Genomic DNA, 11,544 nt, shown 5'->3' with positions numbered 1-11,544 from the left:
ATGCCACGTACATAAAAAAAAACTTTTGGCAGACTTTAAGGGAGAGATTGACGGCAATACAGTCATAGTAGGGGACTTTAATACCCCACTAACACCACTGGATAGATCTTCCACACAAAAAATTAACAAGGAAACAGAGGCCTTAAATGACTTACTAATTCAGATGAATCTGTATTTACAGAACATTCCACCCCAAAACAACAGAATATGTATTTTTCTCAAGTGCACATAAAACATTCTCAAAGACAGACCACATGTTAGGACACAAAACAAGTTTATACAAATTGAAGAAGACTGATATAACACCAAGCATCTTCTCAGATCACAATGGCATAAAGTTAGAAATCAACTACAATAAAAAAACTCAAAAACACTCAAATACTTAGAGGCTAAATAGCATGTTATTAAACAACTAAAGGCCCGATGCATGAAAATTTGTGCAAGAGTAGGCCTTCCGTCCTCCAGCCACCGGCACCCGGCTTCCCTCTGCCACCGGGGACCCAGGCTTCCCTCGCAGCCCCAGCTTCATCCAGAAGGTCATCTGGAAGGATGTCCAGAAAGTCATCTGGAAGGACATCCAGAAGGATGTCTGGTCTAATTAGCATATTACACTTTTATTATTATAGATGAATGGGTTACCAATGAGATCAAGCAAGAGATTAAAAACTTCCATTTTCAAATGAAAATGAACACACAACCAACCAAAACCTATATATAGTAAGAGATAAAGGAGGACACTACATAATGATAAAGGAAACAATCCAAAAAGAGAATGTAACCCCTGTAAACATTTATGTACCCAACATAGGAGCCCCTACATATATAAAGAAAATCTCAGACAGAAAGGGAGATGAGACATAAAGAGTGAGATTTACAGTAATACAGCCATAGTCAGAGATTTTAATATTCCATTGACATTAGTCTTCCAGATAGAAAATCTCAAAGAAATAGCCGCCTTAAATGACACACTAGATTAGGACACAAAACAAGTCTCAATAAATTTAAGAAGACTAAAATCATATCAAGTATCTTCTCTGGCCATAATGAAACTAGAAATCAATCAAAACAAAATAAACAAATTAAAAAAAAAACAACACCTGAAAAACACACAAATACATGGAAGAAAAATAACATATTACTAAAGAAACAATGAATAGGTTAACATTGAGATCAAGGAAGAAATAAAAAGTTGCCTTGTGACAAATGAAAATGAACACACAACCAAAAATCTATTGGACACAGTGAAAGCAGTCCTGAGAGGGAAGTTCGCAGCACTACAGGCCTACCTCAAGAAGTATGAAAAATTTCAAAGAAACAATCTAACTCTACACCTAAAAGAACTAGAAAAAGAACAACAAACAAGCCCAGAGTAAATAGAAGGAAATTATAAAGATCAGAGAAGAAATAAATGACATGGGCACTAAAAAGACAATACAAAAAAATCCATGAAATCAAGAACTAGTTCTCTGAAAAGATAAACAAGATTGACAAACCTTTAACCACTCATCAAGAAAAAAAGAGGGAGGACCCAAATAAATAAAATCACATAGGAAAGAGGTAAAAACTGTCACCACAGAAATACAAAAGATTGTAAGAAAATACTATGAACAACTATATGCCAACAAACTGGACAATCTGCATGAAATGATAAGTTTCTAGAAACATACAATCTTCCAAAACTGAATCAGGAAGAATCAGAAAATGTGAATAAATAATGAAATTAAAGCAGTAATTTAAAAAAACCTCCCAACAAACAAAAGTCCCGGATCAGATGGCTTCACAGGAAAATTTTACCAAACATTCAAAGAGGAACTAACACTCATCCTTCTCAAATTACTCCAAAAACTTCAAGAGGAGGAAAGACTTCCAAGTTCAATTTATGAGGCTAGCATTATCCTAATTCTAAAACCACAAAAGACACTACAAGGAAAAAAAATTACAAGCCAATATTCCTGATGAATATAGATGCTAAGATATTACCAAACCAGATCCAGCAATACATGAAAAAGATCACCCACCTAAATGGATAGGGATTTATTCCAGGGATGAAAGGTTGGTAAAATATCCACAAATCAATAAATGTGACACATCACATAAACAAAATGAAGGATAAAAATCATAAGACCATATCAAGAAATGCAGAAGCCCTGACCGGTTTGGCTCAGTGGATGGAGTGTCGGCCTGCGGACTGAAGGGTCCCGGGTTCGATTCCAGCCAAGGGCATGTGCCTTGCTTGCGGGCACATCCCCAGTGGGGGTGTGCGGGAGGCAGCTGATCGATGTTTCTCTCTCATCGATGTTTCTAGCTCTCTATCCCTCTCTCTGACTCTCTGTGGAAAATCAATAAAATATATTAAAAAAAAAAAAAAAAAAAGAAATGCAGAAAAAGCATTTTATAAATCCAGCACCCATATACGATAAAAACTCTCAGCAAAGTGGGAATAGAGGGCATTTACCTCAGCATAATAGAGGCCATATCTGTATGACAAACCCACAACCAACATCATACTCCATGGGTAAAAATGACAAGCATTTCCCTTAACATCAGGAAAAAGATAGGAATGTCTGCTTTTACCACTCTTATTCAACACTAGAGGCCCGGTGCATGGATTTGTGCACCAATGGGGTCCCTCAGCCAGGCCTGGGCCCTCTCACAATCTGGGACCCCTCGGGGGTTGTCGGATAGCCGGTTTCAGCTCAATCCCTGCAGGCCCAATCCAGATATGAGGGAGCCCGATCCTGTGTGTTGAGTGTCTGTCCCCTGGTGGTCAGTGCATGTCATAGCAACAGGTCGACCAGTTGTTAGGTCGCTTAGGCTTTTATACATAAAGATGGTACTGGAAGTCCTAGTGACAGCAACCACACAAGAAGTAAAAAATAAAAGGCATCCACATTGAAAAGGAAAAAGTAAAACTGTCATCATTTGCATATGACATGATACTATATAGAGAGAACCCTAAACATTTCACCAAAAGACTACTGGAAATGATAAATAAATTCAGTAAAGTAGCAAAATACAAAATAAATATTCAGAAATCAGTTATATTTTTATACATCAATAATGAACTATCAGAGAAGAAAACTAAGAAAACAATTCCATTTAGGAGTGCATAAAAAAAATACCTTGGAATAAATTTAACCAACAAAGTAAAAGACCTGTATTCAGAAAATTATAAGACACTGACAAAAGAAACTGAAGAAGATACAAATACGTGTAAGCATATACCATAATCATAGATAAGAATTAAAATAATTAAAATGTCCATGCTATCCAAAGCAGTCTACAGATTCAACACAATTTCTATCAAGATACCAATGGCATATATTTCACAGAATAGAATATTCCAAAAATTTATATGGAACCACAAAAGACCCCAAATAGCCACAGCATTCTTGAAAAAGAAGAACAAAGTTGGAGGGATCATACTACCTGTTATCAAAATATTCTAAAAGGCTATAGTAATCAAAACAGCATGGTACCGCCATAAAAACAGACATATAAATCAATGGATCAGAACAGAAAGCCCAGAAATAAACCCATGCCTTTATGGTCAATTAATATTTGACAAAGAAAACAAGAATATACAATGGACAGATACTGTGCAAAAAAATGAAACTAGACCACCTTACACCACACACGAGAATAAATTCAAAATGTAATAAAGACTTAAATGTAAGACTCAAGATCATAAAAATATTAGAAAAAACATAGGTAGTAATATCTCAGACATTTCTCATAACAATATTGTTTCTGATATATCTCCTTGGGCAAGGGAAACAAATGAACAAATAAGCAAATGGGACCTCAAACTAAAAAGCTTTTGCAAAACAAGGAAACCATCAACAAAATAAAAAGACAACCCATTGAATCGGAGAACATATTTGCTAATGATACATTTGATGATGATATATTTGATACCCAAAATTTATAAGGAACTTATAAACTCAACACCAAAAAAACAAACAATCCAATTAAAAAATGACCAAAAGAATAGACACTTCTCGCCCTATCCGGTTTGGCTCAGTGGATAGTGCGTCGGCCTGTGGACTGAAAGGTCCCAGGTTCGATTCCAGTCAAGGGCATGTACCTTGGTTGCAGGCACATCCCCAGTAGGGGGCGTGCAGGAGGCAGCTGATCAATGTTTCTCTCTCATCGATGTTTCTAACTCTCTATCCCTCTCCCTTCCTCTCTGTAAAAAATCAATAAAGTATATTTTTTAAAAAAAAAGAATAGACACTTCTTCAAAGAGGACATACAGATGACCAATAGACATATGAAAAGATGCTCAATGTAACTAATCATTGGAGAAATGCAAATTAAAACCACAATGAGAGATTGCCTCACACCTGTCAGCATGGCTAACATCAATAAATCAACAAACAGTAAGTGTTGGTGAGGATGTGGAGGAAAGGGAACCCCCATACACTGTTTGTTGGTGGGATTGGTGCAGCTACTGTGGAAAACAGTATGGCGTTTCCTCAAAAAATTAAAAATGGAAGTGCCTTATGACCTAGCAATTCCACTTCTGGGAATATATCCAAAGAAACCCGAAATACTAATTTGAAAAAATACATGCACCCATATGTTCATAGCAGTGCTACTTTTACAAAAGCAAAGACTTGGAAGCAGCCCAAGTGCCCATTAGTAGATGAGTGGATAAAGAAGCTGTGGTACATTTACACAATAGAATAAAACCTGGTCTTAAAAAAAGGAGGAAATCTTATCTTTTGTGATAGCATGGATGGACCTGGAAAATATTATGCTAAGTGAAATAAGCAGTCAGAGAAAGACAAGTACCATATGATTTCACCTATATGTGAAATCTAATAAACATAAGAAACTAAGAAACAAAGTAAATGCAGACTCCTAGATAAGAGAAAAGACTGACATCTGTCAGAAGGAACAGAGGTTGGGAGACTAGGGGGAAAAGGTGAAGGGATTAAGCGAAGGAAAAAAACTGATAGACACAATTAAAAGTATGGTGATTGCCAAAGGGAAAGGGGAGTTGGGGGGAGTAAGAGGATAAAAGGGGGATTAATTGTATTGGAAGAAGACATGACTAGGGATGGTAAACACACAATAAAATACACAGATGATGTTCCATAGAATCATATACCTGAAACCTATAAAATTTTATTAACCAACTAGAGGCCAGGTGCACAAAAATTTGTGCACTCGGAGGGGGGGAGGAAGGGTCCCTCAGCGCGGCCTGTGCCCTCTCACAGTCTGGGACCCCTCGGGAGATAACGACCTGCTGGCTTAGGCCTGCTCCTGGGTGGCAGAGGGCAGGCCCAATCCCTAGGTGCAGCCACTGGTCGGGCTCAGAGCAGGGTCGATCAGGGGGTTGGGGAGCTCCCCCCTGTCACGCACAGAGCAGGGCCCATCAGGGGGTTGGGGCGCTGCCCCCTGTCACGCACAGAGCAGGGCCCATCAGGGGATTGGAGAGCTCCCCCCTGTCACTCACAGAGCAGGGCCGATCAGGGGGTTGAGGAGCTCCGCCCTGTCACTCACAGAGTAGGGCCGATAGAGGAGTTGGGGCACCACCCCCTGTCACACACAGAGCAGGGCGAATCAGGGGGTTGGGGCGTCACCCTCTATCACCCACAGAGCAGGGCCCCTCAGCGGGTTGGAGCACCGCCACTCTCACACTCAGGGCAAGGTCGATGAGGAGGTTATGGCTGTACCCTGTCACACACAGAGCAGGGCCCGTTGGGGGGGGGCGCCTCACCCTGTCACACACAGAGCTGCAGGGCGATCAGGGGGTTGGGGAGCTCCCCTCTATCAGGCACAGAGCACGGCTGATCAGGGGGTTGGGGCGCCTTCCCCTGTCACAAACAGAGCAGGGTGGATAGGGAGGTTGTGGCCCCACCCTGTCACACACAGAGCCACAGGGCGATCAGGGGGTTTGGGCGCTGCCCCCTGTCACACTGATCCCGGTGCCGGGAGGCCTCACGGCTCTGCTGATCCCGGTGCTGGGAGGCATATTACCCTTTTACTATATAGGATAGAGGCCTGGTGCATGGATGCGGGCCGGCTGGTTTGCCCTGAAGGGTATCCTGGATCAGGGTGGGGGTCCCCACTGGGGTGCCTGGCCAGCCTGGGTGTGGGGATGATGGCTGTTTGCAGCTGGTCACACACCCTTCAGAGTAGGGGTCCCCACTGGGTGAGGGGCTGAGGGCTGTTTTCAGACTGGCGGGTGACTGAAGCTCCCAACCGCTCCTTTTTTTATTTTTATTTATTTTTTTATTCTGGGCCAGCTTTAGCTCTGACTCCAGCTCTGAGACCTCTGCTGCTGAAAGCAGGTATCTGGTTTGTTTGGGTTCAATAATCGAAATACTGTATCAACTCCAGCTCTTAGATCCCGGCTGGCTGAAAGCGGGTTTCTGGGGTTTTGTTTAGCTTCTATATTTGTAACAATGTTTCAAACTGCAAGCTCAGAGGCCGGCAAGGCAGGTGGGGAACGTTGGAGTCCTCCGTCACTGAAGCAACAAGCCTCATGTCAGCTTCAAGCTGCCTGGCTGCCGGCCACCATTTTGGCTGGTAGTTAATTTGCATATCACCCTGATTAGCCAATGGGAAGGGTAGTGGATGTACGGCTAATTACCATGTTTCTCTTTTATTAGATAGGATGTCACCCCAATAAATTCAATTTTTAAAAAACAGTAGGCCTTCATAAAAATAAGTAAAAATACATAAGCAAACATCAAGATTTATAGAATCATTTATAAAATACCTGTGGGTTACTCCCTCCATTCGAGATATAACACTTGGTGAGTTTTCCTCCATCATCCCAGTCCCAATCATCGTCATCATCATAATCTTCCTCCTCTTCTCCCTCATCTTCTATCTCATCTTCATTCATCTTCTCATTCACATTATTTTGAAAGTCTTCAAACAGATTGCCATCTCCCTCTTTGATTGTCTTCAAGTCAATGTTTTCGCTAGAAATAACAATATTTTAGCATATTTAAACATACTCTAATTAGACTTACATATGTATTTATTCACAACATAATAGAGTAAATCTGTAACAAAACCCAAAGGTTCCCTTACAATATATCTGCCAATGAACTTAATTTTAGTACCAAGTTCTTCTGTTTTTCAGAGTTCTGTCCCAGTTGTTTGCATATTCTCTAGGCCAGTGATGGCGAACCTATGACACGCGTGTCAGAAGTGACACGTGAACTCATTTCTTTGGTTGATTTTTCTTTGTTAAATGGCATATAAATATATAAAATAAATTATCAAAAATATGTCTTTGTTTTACTATAGTTGCAAATATCAAAAAATTTCTATATGTGACACGGCACCAGAGTTAAGTTAGGGTTTTTCAAAATGCTGACACGCCGAGCTCAAAAGGTTCACCATCACTGCTGTAGGCCCTACTAAAGAAGTACATCAAGTGTTAAACCTACCTCTGCCTAAGTCAGAATTTATATTGCTAACTTCTCTGCTGAAAGAACTGGCTCCGATCAATACTCCAGACCTGATTAGGAAAACTACTTACAGAGCTGCTTTGAGAGAGAGTATGAAAACAAAAAGCTTTCTGACAAAACTTGGGAATAAGTCTAAAGCAGCTTTACCTTGAACTCAATAACACTTTGCATCAAAAGCTGTATTCAAGATCTGTGTTACACAAAGAACTTCAAATCACCCTTGTTCATGAAGGGAAGGAATGGTGCATACAAGGACCACAAATAAGAAAGTAGGCTTGATATAACTATACAGAAGAAGGGATTGATGCCCAGCATAAAGAAAGCACAACGAATAGGGTTTGTTTTTGTCATGTGAGAATTCAGACCCAGGGTTATATATCTTCTTAGGTTTTCAAGAGAAACCAGGAATATGGATTTTTGTGTAAAATATCCCACTTAACTGGCAAGTTCAATTTATCAAAACACTGTGCTTATCAAACAAAACATGTCTGCATGTCAGATTTTACAGAGGTGCTACCAGTTTTGACTTTTCATGTAAAGAATGAGGACAGAAACCATATAAAACAATTGATAATATGCACTACCAGCTTAAAAAGTCAGATGTGAGTTTAAATAAATTCAGATTATCAATTCTGAGTTATTTATTAAGCACTAGGAGCCAAGCATGCGATATTGCACGTTGCCGCCCACCCACCTTCAGTCCTGCCTTGATACCCAAACCTGTTCACGCAGAGCTCCAGCGCACCTGGCCCAGCCCCTAAACCCTCTGGCCTTCTCTGGCTGCTACAAGCTCCAACCTCAGTCCCTCCAGTCGCCTCGGGCTGGTCCCCGCTTCTGCTCCGTCCCCGCTTCCACCTGTCTCCGGAGTAACACAACGGATCCACCCCGTCATGGCGCTGGAGGAGAGCATGGAAGCCTCCCGTCTGCTGCGCTGTGCTCCTTCCCCTGGCAGGTGGGCTGCAGGGCACTGAGAGTGCAAGCAGTGGGCGGTGAAGGATTGGTGAGGGGAGTGCTATGGGCTCTCACCCCTGCCCTCCCGGGAACAGGATGGTCCTGCCTCCTCTAGGTGCCTCCCCACTTCCGCCCATCTCTGGAGCAACGCCCCAGCTATATGCTAATGACCTGGTCATTACCCGTTACAGCGTCCTGCTCGTTAGCATATTAACTCTTTATTAGTATAGACTAGAGGCCCGGTGCACAAAGTTTGTGCACTTGGGAGGTCCCTCAGCCTGGCCTGTGCCATCTCACAGTCTGGGACCCCTTGGGGGATGACCACCTCCTGGTTTAGGCCCGCTCCGTGGGGAATTGGGCCTAAGCTGGCAGTCAGACATCCCTCTGGCAGCCCAGGAGCCCTCAGGGGATGTCCACTTGCCAGCGGGGAGTAGGCCTAAGCTGCTGTCGGACATCCTTAGTGCTGCTGAGGAGGCAGGAGAGGCTCCTACCACCACCGCTGTGCTGGCAGCCGTCAGCCTGGCTTATGGCTGAGCAGAGCTCCCCATGTGAGAGTGCACTGACCACCAGGGGACAGCTCCTGCATTGAGCATCTGCCCCCTGGTGGTCAGTGTGTGTCATAGTGACCAGTCATTCCCAGTCTTTCTGCTGTTAAGGTCAATTTGCATATTACCCTTTTATTATATAGGATAGAGGCCTGGTGCCTGGGTGGGGGCCGGCTGGTTTGCCCTGAATGGTGTCCTGGATCAGGGTGGGGGTCCCTCTTGGGTGCCTGGCCAGCCTGGGTGAGGGGCTGAGGGCTGTTTTCAGGCTGGCCACACCCCCTTCAGGGTGGGGGTCACCACTAGGGTGCCTGGCCAGCCTGGGTGAGGGGCTGAGGGCTGTTTTCAGGCTGCCCACACCCCCTTCAGGGTGGGGGTCCCCACTGGGGTGCCTGGCCAGCCTGGGTGAGGGGCTGAGGGCTGTTTTCAGGTGGGCCAAGCCTGCAACTGAAGCCCCCAGTCTCTCCTTTTTTCTTTTTTAATTCTGGGATTTATTTAACTTCTGTAATTGAAACTTTGTTGCGGCTCCAGCTCCGAGGCCGGCTGGCTGAAAGCAGGTTTCTGGGGTTTGTTTAGCTTCTATAATTGCAACATTGTTGCACCCGGAGCTCAGAGCTGGGCCGCAGCAGGCAGGGAACTTGGCTTCCTCCATCACTGGAGCAAGCAAGCCTTCTGTTCGCTTCAGCTGCCTGGCTGCCGGCCGCCATCTTGGTTGGCAGTTAATTTGCATATCTTGCTGATTAGCCAATGGGAAGCATAGCGGAGGCATGGTTAATTACCATGTTTGTCTATTATTAGATAGGATGGTTTACAGAGCTCCAAATCTTTATGAAACAAATAGTCATTAAACACCTACTATTTACTAGGATTTCATAAACATAATCCATAAGTTGACCCTTCATTTGCTAATAACCTAAAGTGGCATGTTAAAGTTATACCTTCAATAGTACTGGGTCTTCTCAACCTTGGCTGGACAATTCTTTGTTGTGGGAAGTTGTTTTGTGCCTCATAGAACTGTTGGCAGCATCTCTAGCCTCTACCTACCAGATGCCACTAGTTCAGCACCATCCCCAGTTGTGACAAACAAAAATGTCTCCAGAAATTGCCAAAGTGACTGTGGGTGGGGAAAGGGAAAGGTGGTGGACAGAATCCATTGGTTTACCTTTACAATATCCAGTGATAGATATTTCCCCTTAACTTCTTCCCTTGGGCCTTTTATATTCTTATGTGTAAACATAAATCTGGAATGTCTTTCTCAATTCTCTGGCTAAATCCTACTTATCCTTACAGCATTAGTTTACTATCACTTGCCTAGGGAAATCTTACATATTATTCACCCGTTTCTCCTTTGTACCACTTACCCAATTCTAATCCAAATCTTCTGTCTAATTTTTTAAAATACATATTTTTTATTGATTTCAGAGAGGAAGGGAGAGAGATAGAAATATCAATGATGAGAATCGATTGGCTGCCTCCTACTGGGGATAGAGCCCACAACCCAGGCATGTGCTCCGACCTGGAATCCAACCGTGACTTCCTGGTTCATAGGTTACTGCTCAACCACTGAGCCAGGCTGGACCAGCCAATTTGTCTAATTTTTTAATGTTTTCCCTGCTAGAGTGCAATGTTGGTGTCAGAGTAGTTTACACCAATGTATCCCTACCAACTAACACTATATCTGACACATAGCAAGTGATCAACATATACTTACTGAAAAAAATCTATAGTTAAGAAAATTTGCATGCAATGAAGCCTTACTGTAAACATAAAGTAAAAACCATTTTCTTGAAATTATAAAACAGTTTCATCTTGCTTTATGTGAAAGTTATCCTTAATAACTTTTGCTTCATATCCCACATTCAATCTACCACCAAATTGTCATTTCTATCTGTAAATTATCTCTATGACCTTATCTCTAAATGTCCATCATCTCTGAACTAAATTATTTTTATTACTTTTGTACTGCTTCCACTCAGCATTCCAAAATCATCTTCTCCATAGCAAAGTGATTCCTTTAAGTCATAAATCAGATTACATCATTCTCCTGCTAGCATCCCTCTATGGCTTTCTAAGCCCTAGAATATCTCAACTCCTTACCATCACTTGTAAGGCTCTACATCAAGCATGTCAAACTCGTGGCCGGCGGGCTGCATGTGGCCCACAACGAATATTTTTGCAGCCCAGCCAATATAATAGTAAGAAACGTGTGAATTAAAATTTCGTAACTTACTTTTTACAATTTCCTGTTACACATAATTATTAATAATGAGCTACAGTAGGTCCTCGGGTTATGTCGGAGATCCGTTCCTACAGCACTACGTCATGTGATTTTTGCAAATTTAAAAGAAAGATAACAATTCCTGACCTTTACTTGTGGTAAACAAATAAAAAACATAAAGCACATATGTACATACGTCAAAATGATGGAACTTTTTTTTTTATAAATAAATGGGAAATGGCAAGGTAACCACAAAACGACATACATTGAGTCCAAGGTAACCCAAGGACTGTCTGTACAATGTGCACTAATGACTGATTACTATAATCTTGTTGCATTCATTTCCCTTACGCGCCTTACGTGCAGGAGCACCATTTCTCTCCACTAATACCAACAG

At 42.3% G+C, this 11,544-nt stretch overlaps 1 protein-coding gene across 3 annotated transcripts in view; it reads right to left on the bottom strand.

The window, feature by feature from the left end:
* Positions 1-11,544, bottom strand: part of RIOK1 (RIO kinase 1) — a 38,334-nt gene that overhangs the window by 24,893 nt on the left and 1,897 nt on the right. For 2 of the 3 annotated variants that reach the window (XM_059688554.1, XM_059688555.1), the window contains one exon: positions 6,734-6,941. In XM_059688554.1, coding sequence (XP_059544537.1) covers positions 6,734-6,941 — 208 coding nt within the window. Of the gene's footprint in view, positions 1-6,733; positions 6,942-7,085; positions 7,108-11,544 lie in introns of those variants that run through there. The other variant, XM_059688556.1, reaches the window with a different exon arrangement.

Source organism: Myotis daubentonii, chromosome 3, assembly GCF_963259705.1.
Source record: "Myotis daubentonii chromosome 3, mMyoDau2.1, whole genome shotgun sequence".
Taxonomy (NCBI): domain Eukaryota; kingdom Metazoa; phylum Chordata; class Mammalia; order Chiroptera; family Vespertilionidae; genus Myotis; species Myotis daubentonii.
The sequence above is the reverse complement of the archived record's forward strand: the minus strand, read 5'-3'. Positions and strand labels throughout refer to the sequence as shown.